At 39.8% G+C, this 15,189-nt stretch overlaps 2 protein-coding genes across 2 annotated transcripts; both read right to left on the reverse strand.

The window, feature by feature from the left end:
- Positions 1-715: 715 nt before the first annotated feature.
- Positions 716-2,515, reverse strand: LOC121809205. Its single transcript, XM_042209744.1, has one exon. The coding sequence runs from the start codon at positions 2,513-2,515 to the stop codon at positions 716-718; it is 1,800 nt and encodes a 599-aa protein (XP_042065678.1).
- A 10,274-nt stretch (positions 2,516-12,789) lies between these two features.
- LOC121809207 lies at positions 12,790-14,957 on the reverse strand. Its single transcript, XM_042209745.1, has 2 exons — positions 14,133-14,957; positions 12,790-14,034 (listed from the first exon to the last, which is right to left on the reverse strand). Exons 1-2 carry the CDS (start codon positions 14,955-14,957, stop codon positions 12,790-12,792), a joined length of 2,070 nt encoding a protein of 689 aa, XP_042065679.1.
- Between the last annotated feature and the right edge of the window lie 232 nt (positions 14,958-15,189).

Raw genomic sequence — 15,189 nt, forward strand, 5'->3', positions numbered from 1 at the left:
CATATATACAACCCCAAGTTATCAAAGAAAAAGGCTATTAGGCTCAAATATGGCTAACAAAGGATTATGATTTTTATTTTAGGGTGAAAGTAAAAACAAGGCTAGAACGGATGGCCTAACGTCACTTCCTAAATCTATACTCACTATGTAGACTCAAGGAAGATCGCGAGCAAGTTCTAGAAACATATACACAATGACGATAATCACACATTTAGAAATATATAGGCTCAAGTCTCACAAGGTTATGGCAAAGGACAATGCAACGAGCAATTCACTTTAGGCAAATCACAATAAGGACATACAAGCATGCTTGGTCATATCAACAAGTTTTCACAAACATTTTAACATAAAGCATCATTAGCAACTCATCCAACAAACATGCTTGAATTCAATTCAAATTGCTCCGACCCCATTCAGTTTCATCCAAGTCAATTAAAATCCTAAGCAAAAATTTTAAAACTACCCAAAAATTTTAAAACTACCCAACAATAACATGAAAACAATAAACATGCTCATATGTTCACCATCCACCATATCACCCCCCAAACTTATTCAAAGCTACGCAAAGAAATAAGTTTGAAACGTTGGTGGAGAGGTGATGCCTACTGAGCAAACACACTAAAAGAAATACATAAAACAATAAAAAAATACCTTTCATGGGTTGCCTCCCATGCAGCGCACCTTTTTATCGTCGTGTGCCCGACGTCTTCAAATATCAACCGAGATCCCCTTTCATCCCAGAGTTGCCTCCAGGTGATCGCTTGGCTCCTCCTCCATGAGGAAATAGATCGTTCCAAGTCTTGGTGAGCCACCACTTTTCAGGCTCTCTCGGGATAGACTTCTTCAGTGTTGGAGCTGTTATCTTTCTTCCCTTGACAGTAGTTGGTATTTTACCCCCCATCCTAGGGGGTTCAGTAGTGATCACCGCGTGCACCGGTGAAGAGCGACTATGGTCTGCATCAATCCATGCTAATGGCTCTGAGTCAGTGGAAGCCATCATCTCCATGTGAGGCTCATAAAAGTCCTTCTGCTTCACTTTTCTGACTGCACTCGATCCTCCTTCTTCAGTAGTCACTTGGTGCTTCAGACGCACCACCTTGCACACCTCAGTTCTTCCATCCATGCTTCTCGGTTTGTGGGAAAACGTTTGACTTTCTTCTCCCATGAAGATTGTCAACTCTCCCCTTTTCACGTTTATATTTGCCTCAGCAGTGGCAAGAAAGGGACGTCCTAGCAGTAGGGGGACTCCCTTGTCTTCTTCCATGTCCAAGACCATAAAGTCAACAGGGAAAATAAATTCCCCAACCTTAATCAGTAGGTCTTCCACGATGCCCTCTGGATACGCGACAGATCTGTCTGCCATCTGTAGTGTGGCTGAGGTGGGCTTCAAAGTACCGATGTTCAGTTGCTTGAACACCGATAGTGGCATTAGATTAATGCTCGCGCCTAGATCGCAGAGAGCATTCTCCACCTTATAGCCCCCAATGAGGCAGTCGACAGTGAAACTTCCAGGATCCTTCAGCTTGGCAGGCAGTTTCCTTTGCAGCAGAGCACTACAATTTTCAGTTAGATTAATAGTGTCAACCTGCCCCCAACTGGTCTTCTGGGCTATCACCTCCTTCAGAAACTTAGGGTACTTAGGCATCTGCTGCAGTGCCTCGATCAAAGGGATGTTCACATGCACCTTTCTGAAGATGTCCAGAAATCGAGTGAACTGTTCATCTTTCTTCTTCTTCTGATTCAGTACCTGCGGGAATGGCACCTTTACTCCAAAAGTGGTGCCAGTATTCTCCTTTTCAGCCTCCTTTTCCTTCTCTGCCACGGCAGCCTTGGGCTCAAGAACGGTATCAGATGTGGTCGCAGGCAGTGAGGGAGCTTCATAAATAGTGCCACTCCTTAGATGCACAGCTTTGCATTCTTTGGGATTTATGATGGTGTTCGAAGGGAATTTTCCCGATTGAGTAATAGTACTCACAGTCTGGGAAATCTGGCTGATCTGTGTGTCGATGTTCTTCAGATGAGTGGCCATACTTTGCACATCTGTCTCAACCTTCTCCATCCTTTGATTGTTCTGCTCCATGAGCTTGTTGGACTGTAGCATGAAAGACTTGAGTATGTCTTCCGTGGTCATCTTCTTCGGATCATTAACCACTCCATCAGTAACTGTGAACCCCGGGGGTGGTTGCAGAGCATTATTTGGGTTTCCATAAGAGAGATTGGGATGCCATTTGTTCCCGAACTGATTATATCCTCCACCCTGAAAGTTGGGGCGGTGATTATTGAAGTACCGGTTGTTGTCCCCTTGATTCACATAGTTCACGTCCCCCATTTTTCCTTGGGGTTCTTGAGACGGTTGCCCCATTGCTATACAGTCGAATTTCATGGTCAGCGCATCCAACTTGTCGGATAGGGCGCTCATAGGATCATGATCTGTAGTAGAAGCCACCCTATGCACCTTACTCCTGTCGTTGCTCCATCCTTCGTCATTAGATGCAAGCTCCTCTATCACTTCCATAGCTTCATTCACTCCTTTCTAGAGAATATTTCCACCTGAGCTCAAATTCAACTCCCGTTGTGCTTCAGGCACGCACCCTTTGAAGAATGTAATGACTTGCACTGTCGGGGTTAACCCATGGTTGGGACACCGCTTCATCAAAGCTTTGAACCTCCCCCATGCTTCTCTGATATTCTCCGCAGGGTTCATATGAAAGGCAATGATCTCATGTTGCCTCTTAATCGCCTCACTGGGGGGATAAAACTTTTCTAAAAACTTCTCTACCATAGCATCCCATGTTCTGATTGAGCCCGACTCCAAACTCTCCAACCAATCCTTTGCTGAATCCTCTAAAGAGAAAGGAAACAGCCTTAGTCGAACCTGCTCATCTGTCACTCCATTCATCTTTGTTGTGTTGCAAATCTGAATGAACTTAGTGATATGCTTGTTAGGGTCATCTGTGGATTTGCCCCTAAAAGCAATGTTCTCCGCCATCTGGATTAGTCCTATTTTCAACTCAAAAGTATTGGCCGCGATGTTGCTATGAACAGTTGGATTTGCCTGGCCTTGGTATACATATTGATTCTGCACAGGCACGGGTGGTCCACGGTTGACCTGTTGACGCAACTCCTCCAGCTGTCGTAGAAGCTCAGCATAATTGGGAGGAGGGGGGTGGTGGACCGTTGTTACCCTCTTCGTACTCCATCAGACTAGGAGAAACGGGATCAAACAGTTGATGGTCCTGAACTGGTGATCGGATGGGTGAAAGGTCCCTCTGAACTGAGGATGCTCCTATGCGGTTAGGCGAAGAAGCTTGAACTTTCTGTGTGAGCCTCCTATAAGCGTTCCTCTTCCGGTTTGTTGCTTCGATCTCCGGATCGAAAGGTTCTAGAGGCAAGCCTTTAGAGCGTGTGTGCATACACCTGAACAAGAAACACAAATGTGAGAACTCAAAAAAAATTAAACGAAAAATAAAGCAGTAAAATCTGAAGTAGTAATCTTGATTATTATCACGATATCAAGCTATATAACACAAAAATTGTCCCCGGCAACGGCGCCAAAAACTTGACTCAACTTTATTTTACCCAAATAATACCCGCAAGTGTACGGGGTTATCGTAGCAAATAGCAAGCAAGAGTATATCGTATCCCACAGAGACAATTAAGTGTAAACCTAAGTACCACGAACAAATTTCAACTACTATCCAGACAATCAGGAAATTTGGTTTTGAAACTAACAACTACTAAAAGCATGTAAATTCAGAGAATAAAATAGAACAAATAAACAAGAGAGTGATAAAGCAAGTTGTGTAGATGATGGAGAAATATGCAGAATTCAAGGATTCGATGCACAACTCATAGCTTAACCCAATTAAAACCAATTTACCATTTAAAGTCTCTAGAATTGTTGAATCAATCACAATTGTAGATTAAACCCCCTCCCGAGGTGAGAAATCTGTAGATTAGGTGTAATAAGTGAAGTCCCCTTCTAAATCTTAGACCTAACTCCCAAAGGTTTAATTAGATTAAAGATCCCACTCATAATCTCAACTCTCCCGAGTTTATTGAATTAAGGTGTGAATTATTCTTCTTTCAAGATTAAATATTTCATCTCCCGATTACTCTAAGAAATCCTAACACTCTCAATTGGTGATCAAGCAATTGATAGGAAAAAGCACAAGAATAATTCAAACAATTACAAGAGCAAGATAAAAACGAAATTAATTGGATTAAAACTATGAATCAATGCATCTTCACCAAGAATTCTACATAAAAGGTTTAGTTACTCATGTTCAAGGTAGATAACAAAAAGAAACTAAGAAAAACAAGGGAAACCATGATACGGATTACAATTGGCGGAGGAATTGAAGCTTGAATCTCCAATCTTCTTCCAAGAGTGCTTCCTAGAGAGAGAGTGTGTGTTTTTGCGGCTTGGAGAGAATGAATTTTCGTTGCCCTAGCCTTTCTCTTTTTTATTTTCCTCAGAAAAATCGATTCTGGGCTAAAAATCGTCAGTCAGACGGACCCGACCGGGTGGAATTATTGCACATAAAATCCACCCGGTCGGGTAGAAGTCTTTGGACTCTTTATGAACAAAATTGGCCACCCGGCCGGGTGGAATTATTGCACATAAAATCCACCCGGCCGGGTAGCTCCCGGCAGTCCGCGCGGCTTTCGTAGATCGGTCATATCTCTCTCATCCGAACTCCGATTGGGGCGTGTAAGGTACCCACGCGAAGCTATTTCGATGATGAAGACAATGGTACTCTCAAAATAGGATTTGGACCCCATATTGATAGGCAGATTAACGTTTGAAGCAGACCCCAGTCACGGTTTGGCTCATTTTGACTCCTTTTTACCTATTTTAACTTTAAACACTGGATAAACTCATCAAAGCACCTTTATAGTGAAATATGGACGTAAACTCAAGTAATATGCATTTAAACACCAATTATCATCACGTTTAATGCCCAATAAAACAGTTAAAATACGAGTTTATCACCAAGTTGGAAAATAACATTACATTGCAGCAATATGGAAAGACGATGTGTGCATCAGATTTAATTGTAACTCTCAAATAAGTAAAATGCTACAAGATTCTTTATCTAACACATCTAAAATTTGGGCCAGTGGTCCAACCGATTGGAAAAAAATTGGAACAGTTGCCCAATCGATCAGAAAAAAAAGTCCAACCCCTCCAAGTTCACATTGAAGGGTTTGAGGGAGGGTGTTGGCACTTGAAAATTGATATAAAATTATAACTATCCCACATCGGTGTTCGCATAGACCTGAAATCATTATATAATTCTAATGGGCCACTCCTCCTATCACCAATTGGTTTTAGGATGAACCCATGGATTTCAATCAATATCTCTATACTCCATCATCTTTCTTTATGATTCAATCTGGAAATTTTTGGTGATGGAATGAGGGTTTTTATAGGGATGATGAGAAGCCCTTTACTATGAGAATTCGATATTTTAATATGGAAAGAATAATTTATGGAGAGAGAATTGGAGATAACGTAAAATTGGTGACTGTTTTAATGATGACAATTTTTTTCGTTGAAAAATTACGTATAGTAGTTTATGTATGGAAATCTTTATCTAGCTTAATATTATATGGTATTTAATTTTGTAGCAGCAATAGAGATATGCATTGTCAGGTCATAATATATTTCGATTGATTTTTTTAATCAATCCAAAAGTAAGGAATAAAATCCAAAAAGTGTTATGTTCAAAGCTTTTTACAGCACTGCTAAATGGAGTAAAATTTGAACTGACGGGCCTTCTCTGCATGCTGTAAAATTTACCTAGCGGTTTTCAGTTTGACCACAATCTTGCGTTAAGTACATATGAGGGTGATGTTGGAGTCGAACGAGCTTGCAATGTGGAGAACGTTGGATGCGGTCTTGATATGGTATCCGCAAGGGAAGTAGATGGTGCGCTTGAATTTGAAGGAGATCTTAACGAAGCTTTTTTACTTACGTTTTTAGCCATCTGAAGGACCTTTTGTCTGTAGAAAGGGTTTATAATTTCCCGTCATCTATTGTTCGAGAGAATCCCTTGTTTTGGAAGACTATCCACATACACCGACCTCTGTGTGAAAGGATCACGGACGTTGGTCTCATGCAATTGGTGGGTATGGCTCAGGGTAATCTTGAATGCATGAGCTTAGTGGAGTGCTTCAAAATAACTAATGATGGTGTGAAGCGTGTACTTGAAGCAAATCGACGATTAACTAAGGTTCGTGGTCCAGCTAGACTCAATTATTCACTTATTTATATCAAGTGTTACATAACTTGCATATGATTGTCATTGTTGTGTCTTCAGTTGTTGGTTTACAAAACATTGGGCAAGTTTCTATATGATATATTATGTGGTTATGGGTGGGGTTCAGGTGAAGTTAATTAGCAGAAGATGTTTTAATTATCTATTAAATTAGTCGGGGTGGGGTTTAGGTGAAATTAAACCCTTAAAACATAGTTGTATCATGCTTCCTATCTTAGTAGAAGTTCAACTGATGAATTTGAAATCAATATCTAAATTTCCACATGTTAGTAAATAAATTGTGTTTTCTTAAGTTTTGCTTATTTAATGTGATATTTAGTGGTCAACTAATATGTTCATTATGTAGGTGTGTGTTCTAGGTATGTTGTACAAAGATCACATTGGAATGCATATTGAATTACATCAGATCCTACAACTACAAGAATGAATTTGGAGGTATAAAACATTTGAGACTTGGAGGCATCTATGGTGGTGTGAGTCACGATCAATTTGAAGAGTTGAACTCATTATTGGTTTCCACGAACAAGAAGATTAAAGAAAGTACTCACTGGCCCCATTTCTACAACACAAAGAAGTTCTATCTTCCACTTGATGATGATCACACCATTGATGTTAAAATGTGTTTGAAATGTGAGGACTTTAAAATGATTTATAAAAGGTGTGCGCTAACATCAACCGTTAATGGTAATAAATTTGGGGTGGACAATCGTATGAATATACTATGCTCAGATTGTTATAAGTATTATATCGCGCAAGAAGACAAGTTTAAAGAGGAAACCAAATTTGTAACGGTTGACATTGTGTAAGTCGTCACTTCAGTTTCAATGGCTTTAAATCTCGGAACAAGACGATACTTGGTAGTCATCTTGCTATCCATTTCCACTATTGGATGCTCGACTACATAGATTGAAAAACTAGAGACTGAATGTGTATAGATTGTATAACTCAAGATTTTAACTTTTGTTGTTGTGGTAATGTTACTGAGTGATTAGTTTTAGTACTAGTATTTATTAAGACTAAAAAAAGGTGAGTCACGTAGTATCAATTTGTTATTTATAATATATATTTGTGACATACTCTGCAAATAATGTTATGAGGTAGCTTTGCGAAATTAAATTGTTTAAATACTTGGCTCATAATAGTAGAAAGTTTATTTCTACACTTTTGGAATAAAAATTGTGTAGAAGAATTATATATACTTTCCAATCGTTATTGTACTTAGGCCCACTATCAAATCATATACATCCATTTCTACACATGTTATTGTTTAACATGTTAGCCATTTACTTGTAAGAAAATAAACACTAATATCTTTATAAACACAATATATTAACTTAAAATATAACTTCATAAATAAATTACACATGTCATTCGAACTGACGCAACCGTGCTACATCTCCCTCTCGTAACGGCCGGCTTGGGGGCAAGAAGTGGCGGTCGCCCCTGGACATGTAACATTGTGAAATTATAATATTCCTCTCATTCAAGGTTTTTGACTCCCTAATTTTTGTTGATTTTGTAGATTTACAAATAATTGTGTATTATATGACTTTATGTTCAATATTTTCTGTCAAATTTCTTCACTCTCTTCTATCTCCTTATTGAGTATTGCCACTAACATAAACCATAGCCATAATCAATCTGCCCTCCAATTAAAAAATTAGGTTACATGTTGATAAAATACATTTTTTTAAAATAACAAGGGAAATTTTAGGATATAAAGTATAAATTGAACTTAATAAACAAAATTATATATGGAATTAATTCGAACAAGAAAAAAAAGAAACAAATCCAAGAAACAGTTGAAGATAGCATCCTAAAATTATATACTTATATATGTGACCACATTGTGCATGGAAATCTAAGTGTTATTCTTGGATTTCTTGTACCACTTCTTGACCCATTTGAAGTTGATTAGCTTCTTCTTGGACTTGTCAGAATCATCTTTCTCCTTATTATTCTCTGGCATTTCCGATGGGGCCGGTTGAGGGTCCCATTGATCCGCCCACGATAGCCCGTTCGACTCATATATATCCATCGATCTTCTCCTCTCTTGTTTCGTCTCTACCTTACTTTGCTAGGACGCAGAGAGGAGATTGTCTAATGTTTTTTATGATTTTCTAAATATGGTTGTTTTTTGAGCTCCCTACATGCATGAAACTACTATTTTTGGAAAGTAAGGAAACATTCTCATCCCCTTGTAGTAAGAGGTCTTTATGATGCATGCTATCACAACCACTCAATATCATCAAAAATAAATTGCCAAGAAATGAAACTTACATTAAGAATAAGGTGAGTTAGCAATGAACTTGCTCATTTTATTTATTACTTCAAATAAAATTGACAAAAGAAAGCTTTAACTTTTCAGTATGTTGTACAACATATAATGTAAATAATAATTTTAGAGTGTTGTAGATTAGTAAACATTTTCTCTATGTCCATACCCGATACCTAGACATGCCCACGGTTCGTAAACCGGCGGTTCCGGTTTGGAACCGCCGGTTCCGATTTCGAGAAATGTGGAACCGGAACCTAACCGTGAGGCTATTTCACGGTTCTGGTTCCGGTTCCGGTTCTGAACCGGCATTTTTCACGGTTCCGAACCGCCGGTTTCCGGTGGTTTTTCGCGGTTCCGGCTAGATTTCACGGTTCCGGTTTGGAACCGTCCAGAACCGGCGGTGTTGGGACGGTTTCGCATCGAAAAATTTGGAACTGGAACCGACCCGCGGTTCAAAATATGGCGATTCCGGTTCAAGAAAAAGTCACGGTTCCGGTTCGGAACCGAAAACCTTGGGCATCTCTACCGATACCTATTGTGACACTTTCGAAAGGGGGTCACTCTTCTTGCAATTTTCTCAAGCTAAGCATACTTAATTTTGAAATTCTTATGAGATGGACACTAGAAAACTATATGCATTTGGAAATTGTAAGATCTATTTCATAAGAACTCTAAAGTTAAGGATGCTTAACTAAAGGAAATTGTGAGACGAGTGATCCACTTAGGAATTGTCTCATTTACTTATCCTTTATTATTTTCATCTACTAACCCTTATCATCCATATTTTATTGTAAAATAATTTTTTTATTCATTGTTCTTTATAGTAGTAGTATTTCTTAAAACTTAAAACGAACCAAGGTCATACACTTGGAGGAGTATAATCAAAAAATGTGACTCTAAATTGTGGTTGACCGAAAATGGCGCGAATGCGAACTTATGTAATTTTACAAGTTTTAAATAAAGAAGTTGATAATTTAAAGTAGAACTTTAAAATATTTTGAAGATAATTAAATGTATGTATATTTGCGCGCAATAAAACAAAGCATCTCTTCATAAAATCATAACTGTACTAACTGTCAGATTCTCCGAGCTCCTTTACGGCTCAAATTCTCAAATTCCACTTCAATTTTCAATTCAGAAAACCCCAAAAAAGTTCGATTCATAGGAAAAACGAAATCAGAAATGCATCAAGAACAAGAAGAATCCGCCACAGATTTCAACAACGAAAATACCATGATCGCCGGAATCAGCGGCGGAGATGATACCGCAAACCAGAGTTCATTCAAGCCACTACTGCCTCCACCTGCTCCCAGGAAACGGGGGGAGACATGGAGTGAAGAGGAAACCCGCGCCCTCATATCCCTCCGCAAACAAACCGATTTCATGTTCAGCACCTTCAAGTTTGTTACGATCTTACTCCGCGGTCGACCTATTTTAGCTCGTCACGACCGAACTCAGTAACTTCTTCTCGGTCTTCCTCTCTTAGTTCGTCACTGCCGAGCTCAATGACTTCTTCTCGGTCTTCCTCTATTAGTTCGGCGTTGCCGAACTCAGCGATAAAACGCAAATCTCAACACTTGAATGATCAATGAAAGGATGATTGTATTGATAAAAGTGTCTACAATTGTAACGATTACACAAAGAGGAGCTCCAGATCCACGATCTGAGCTGATTAACTCTCAACTAAGCAACTTCAACGATAGCTCAAAAACAAAGTAACTATGGCTATTTATAGTTCACATCTTAGCTCGCATCTTAGCTCGTCTCGATCATCTTCCACGTCGGATTGTTATACACATCATAGCTCGGCTCCTATTGGTTGATCACACGTGTTCCCGCTCTCTCATTGGTCGATCAATTGCTCTTAACTAACTCAACTAACTCCTGCCACGTCACTGAGATCACATGTATGTTAATACACATGCCCACGTTGCATGCATGTATGTTGTTGATGTTAATCTTGTGCATGCAACAATACTCCCCCCTTAAGGTTCCTTGTCCGCAAGGAACCAAGGAAATCTTGCCTTAATGACGTCCGCGAACTCCCAAGAAGCATCAGCTGGTGATCTCCCTTCCCAATGAATAAGCCACTTAGTAGCCGCTTGGTTCTGCCGTTTAACCATCTTCCTATCGAGCACAGCCTGTGGAATAGCATCATTAATATGAGAAATATTAGGTAGATCAATAATAGGACCTGTTGGTGGAGAAGCCGGCTTCAATAAGGACACATGAAACACATTGTGGATCGTAGCTGAAGCGGGCAGATTAAGCTTATAAGCTACTGCTCCAATTCTGTCTGCAATTTGATAAGGACCGAAATATTTAGGCTCAAACTTATGGTGTTTCCCTCGCACTGATCTCTGCCGATACTCCCTTAATTTCAACCAAACCCATTCCCCCACATCAAACTCTCTATCAACTCGATGCTGATCAGCTTGTTTTTTCATTCTATCAGCAGCTTTTTGCACATTTCTTTTAAGTATGCTCAGCATTTCTTCTCGGTCCCTTAACGCCAGATCTACTGCTTCAACATTAGAGTCACCCGGCAGATAAGGAACATGTAAAGGAGGTTCAAAACCATATAGAGCTTCAAAAGGAGTCATTTGGATACTAGAATGATATGTAGTGTTGTACCAATACTCAGCCAATCCTAACCAATGGACCCAAGTATGTGGTTTCTCACCCATAGCACATCTCAAATAGCATTGTAAACTCCTATTGACTATCTCAGTCTGTCCATCAGTCTCTGGATGGTAAGCAGTAGAATATAGCAACTCCACTCCAAGTAAGTTCATGAATTCTTTCCAGAAATTTCCCACAAAGATGGCTCCCCTGTCACTTACAATTTTAATGGGCATCCCATGTAATTTAAAAACAGAATCAAGGAATACCTCAGCCACCTTTTTTGCTGTAAAAGGATGTGAGAGAGCCATAAAGTGTGCATACTTACTCAATCGATCCACCACCACAAATATAGTATCAAAACCCTGTGAACTTGGCAATGCTTCAATGAAATCCATAGAGAGATCTGTGAAAAGTGCAGTAGGAACTGGAAGAGGTTGTAATAGTCCGGATGGAGCTGAGTTACTTGGCTTGTATCTCTGGCAAGTAACACATAATCGAACAAATTCCCTGACATCCTTTCTCAATTTTGGCCAATATAAGAGAGCAGATATCCTCTTGTAAGTACCCAATACTCCTGAGTGACCAGCTAAGGTAGTTCCATGAAAAGTAGACAAGATTTGAGCCTTTAAAATCACATCATTTCCCACCACTAACCTGCCTTTCCTTCTCAGTTCATCTTTATTCCAACTGAACTTTGGGTGAGAATCCTTGTCTTGTTGTTTTTCATGAAGAATCTTTTGTATCAAAGGATCTTGTTTCCATGACTCCTTGATTTTTGCAATCAACTCAAGAGGAATCACAAAAGAAGTCAAGGTATAAGTCATTATTTCTGGAACTCTGGAAAGAGCATCAGCTACTGAATTATCACAGCCTTTCTTGTATCTGATTTCATAGTCAAAGTGCATTAGCTTAGTCATCCAAGCTTGCTGCGTAGGAGTAGTTAATTTCTGATCCATCAGGTACTTCAAACTCTGATGATCAGTTAGAATGATGAATTTTTTACTCTGCAAATAGTGAGACCATTTCTTCACAGCCATCAAAATAGCTAGCAGCTCTTTTTCATACACTGATAGAGCCTGATATTTGGGAGAGAGGGATTTACTGATGAAGGCTAAGGGATGCTTGTCTTGCATTAGCACAGCTCCAATTCCAAACCCTGAAGCATCAGTTTCTACTACAAACTCCTTGCTAAAATCTGGTAGGGCCAACACAGGGGCTGTAGTCATAGCTGCTTTGAGTTTATCAAAAGCTTCTTGTGCTTCTCCAGTCCATTTGAACACATTACCCTTAATCACTTCTATCAGAGGCCTTGCTATCACCCCATAATTTTGCACAAACCTCCTGTAATAACCAGTCAAGCCCAAGAAACTTCTCACTTGTTTCACAGATTTAGGCTGAGGCCAATTTCTTACTGCTTCTATTTTGCCCTCATCAGTTGAGACTCCAGCTTCAGAGATAACATGGCCAAGATATTCTACTTTTTTACACCCAAAAGTACACTTACTTCTTTTTGCCAATAAGCTGTGCTCCCTCATTAATTCCATAACAACTCTCAAATGTTGCTCATGAGCTGCTTGACTACTACTATATATCAAGATGTCATCAAAAAAACACCAATATAAATTTCCTCAAATGATTTCTGAAGATAGTGTTCATCAGATTCTGAAATGTTGCAGGTGCATTTGTTAAGCCAAATGGCATAACTAGGAACTCATAATGCCCTGAATGAGTCTTAAAAGCAGTCTTATGAATATCCTCTGGCTTCATCCTCACTTGCCAATAGCCAGATCTCAAATCAATTTTGGAAAACCAAGCTGCCTCTCCTAGCTCATCCAACAGTTCCTCAATCACAGGTATGGGGTATTTATCTTTGACAGTGATGGCATTTAAGGCTCTATAGTCCACACACATTCTCCACGTAGAGTCTTTTTTCTTTACCAACACAATTGAGCTTGCAAAAGAACTCTCACTATGCCTAATAACCCCAGCCTTAAGCATCTCCTCAATCATTGTCTCAATGACATTTTTCTGATGTGCTGCATATTTATAGGGTCTCATATTCACTGCTTCAGCTCCCTCTTTCAGTACAATCTTGTGATCTTGCTCTCTTTGTGGTGGTAGTGTTTTTGGCTCCTCAAATACTTCAGCAAATTCTCCCAGAATCAACTTAAGATTAGGCCAAATTTCCTCAACACTGATTTCATAACAGTAGTCTGTTTCAACTTCCACAGCAGGCATGCACTGATTCAATTTCCTCTGATTTACATCCTCTTCTTCTGGATTCATGATGTGTAGAAAGTTCAACTGCTCAGCCTTTGGTATCCACCTCTCACCTTGCAATTTCACTTCTTCTCCATGGAAATTGAAGATCATACTGAGATTATTAAAGTTCCATTTGATTTCACCCAAGGTAGACAACCATTCTCCACCCAAGATAAGATCATAAGTTTCCAGAGGAATAAGATAAACCTCTGCATGAAATCTGGACCCTTGCATTTCCCACTCTAATTTGCTACACTTTTGAGTACATTGCAAAATTTGTCCATTGGCTACTTCCACAGCCTTTGAGTTAACAGGAAGTAACTTACAGCTGATTCTTTTAGCCACTTTAGCACTCAGAAAATTATGAGTACTGCCAGTATCTATTAGAATCCTTAAGATCCTCTTCTGACATTTCCCTCTAATCCTCATTATTTGAGGTCCATCCTTACCCCAAACCGCATGTAATGAAAGCTGTAATTCAGACTTTTCATCCTCAATTTCTTCATCTGCTTCCTCTTGTTCTTCATTACGTTCCACTTCACCCACATCCAATAGCTGCACAACATATGATTTCCTTTTGCTACACTGATGATTTGGAGTAAACTTTTCAGTGCACCAAAAACATTCCTTCCTTGCTCTTTTTCATCCATTTCTTTAGGAGTTAAGTTGGTACTAGCTCTAACCCCTCCAATTCTGTTACTCTCCTTGTTTCCTCCATTCCAATTATTCATAGTTCCCACTTTATTATTAGTAGCAGTCACTGACATTGGTCTGCTACTCGAATAATAGCTGCTACTAGCCTGTAGAGTGTTCTGATTTCCCTTAGCCTTAACTCCTAAGGCTCTAACAGTAAGTTCTTGCAGCTTAGCTAAGGAGTAAGCTTCAGCTAAGGTCTTAGGTCGAAACATACGCACAGGCATTTGTAATTCATCAATCAATCCGGACAAAAAGAAACTTAAAGCTTGATCTTCTCTAATTCCAGCTCTAGGATATAATTCATCAAAAATGTCCATATAGTCTTGTAGCGTACCTTTTTGTTTGAGGTTCCTGAGATCAGCCAAAGGATCCTCGTACGCATGAGCACCAAAACGAGCTGCTAGAGATGAGCTATAACACGGCCAATCAGCATAGGCCATATCTCCATGTAAGCTCTCAAAGCCTCTATGCCACTGCAATGCTTTCCCTTCTAGATGAATCGCAGCCACTCTAACCCTCTCCTCATCCGGTACCTTAGCCACTTGGAAAAAATACTCAGCTCTCATCATCCATCCTTCAAAACCGTCACCATCAAACTTAGGAAACTCATATCGCGTCGATCTTCCCCAATCGGATCCATTTTCATACCGATTTCCCTTGCTACTGCCTTCACCGGTTTCCATTTCATGATTCTTCTGATTTTGCAGGTTAATTGCTGCCATTGATTGCATCAACTCTCTAATGTCGTTTTTATGCTCCTCTCGCATCTCCTGCATTTTCTGCTCCATCATCTCTAGCATTTTCTTCTCCATTTCTGCGCCTCGAGTCACCGTTCCTACGTCCGGAGATCGATTGCTCTGATACCACTTGTTACGATCTTACTCCGCGGTCGACCTATTTTAGCTCGTCACGACCGAACTCAGTAACTTCTTCTCGGTCTTCCTCTCTTAGTTCGTCACTGCCGAGCTCAATGACTTCTTCTCGGTCTTCCTCTATTAGTTCGGCGTTGCCGAACTCAGCGATAAAACGCAAATCTCAACACTT

The sequence above is a fragment of the Salvia splendens genome, chromosome 6, assembly GCF_004379255.2.
Source record: "Salvia splendens isolate huo1 chromosome 6, SspV2, whole genome shotgun sequence".
Classification (NCBI taxonomy): domain Eukaryota; kingdom Viridiplantae; phylum Streptophyta; class Magnoliopsida; order Lamiales; family Lamiaceae; genus Salvia; species Salvia splendens.

What these genes read in the sequence shown, in the direction of transcription:
- LOC121809205 (XM_042209744.1), bottom strand. Translation starts at nt 2,515, where the DNA reads ATGGAAGTGATAGAGGAGCTTGCATCTAATGACGAAGGATGGAGCAAC.
- LOC121809207 (XM_042209745.1), bottom strand. Translation starts at nt 14,957, where the DNA reads ATGGAGAAGAAAATGCTAGAGATGATGGAGCAGAAAATGCAGGAGATG. An exon ending in AGAGTAACAGAATTGGAGGG is followed by an intron (nt 14,035 to 14,132) that starts GTTAGAGCTAGT and finishes CCAAATCATCAG; the next exon opens with TGTAGCAAAAGGAAATCATA.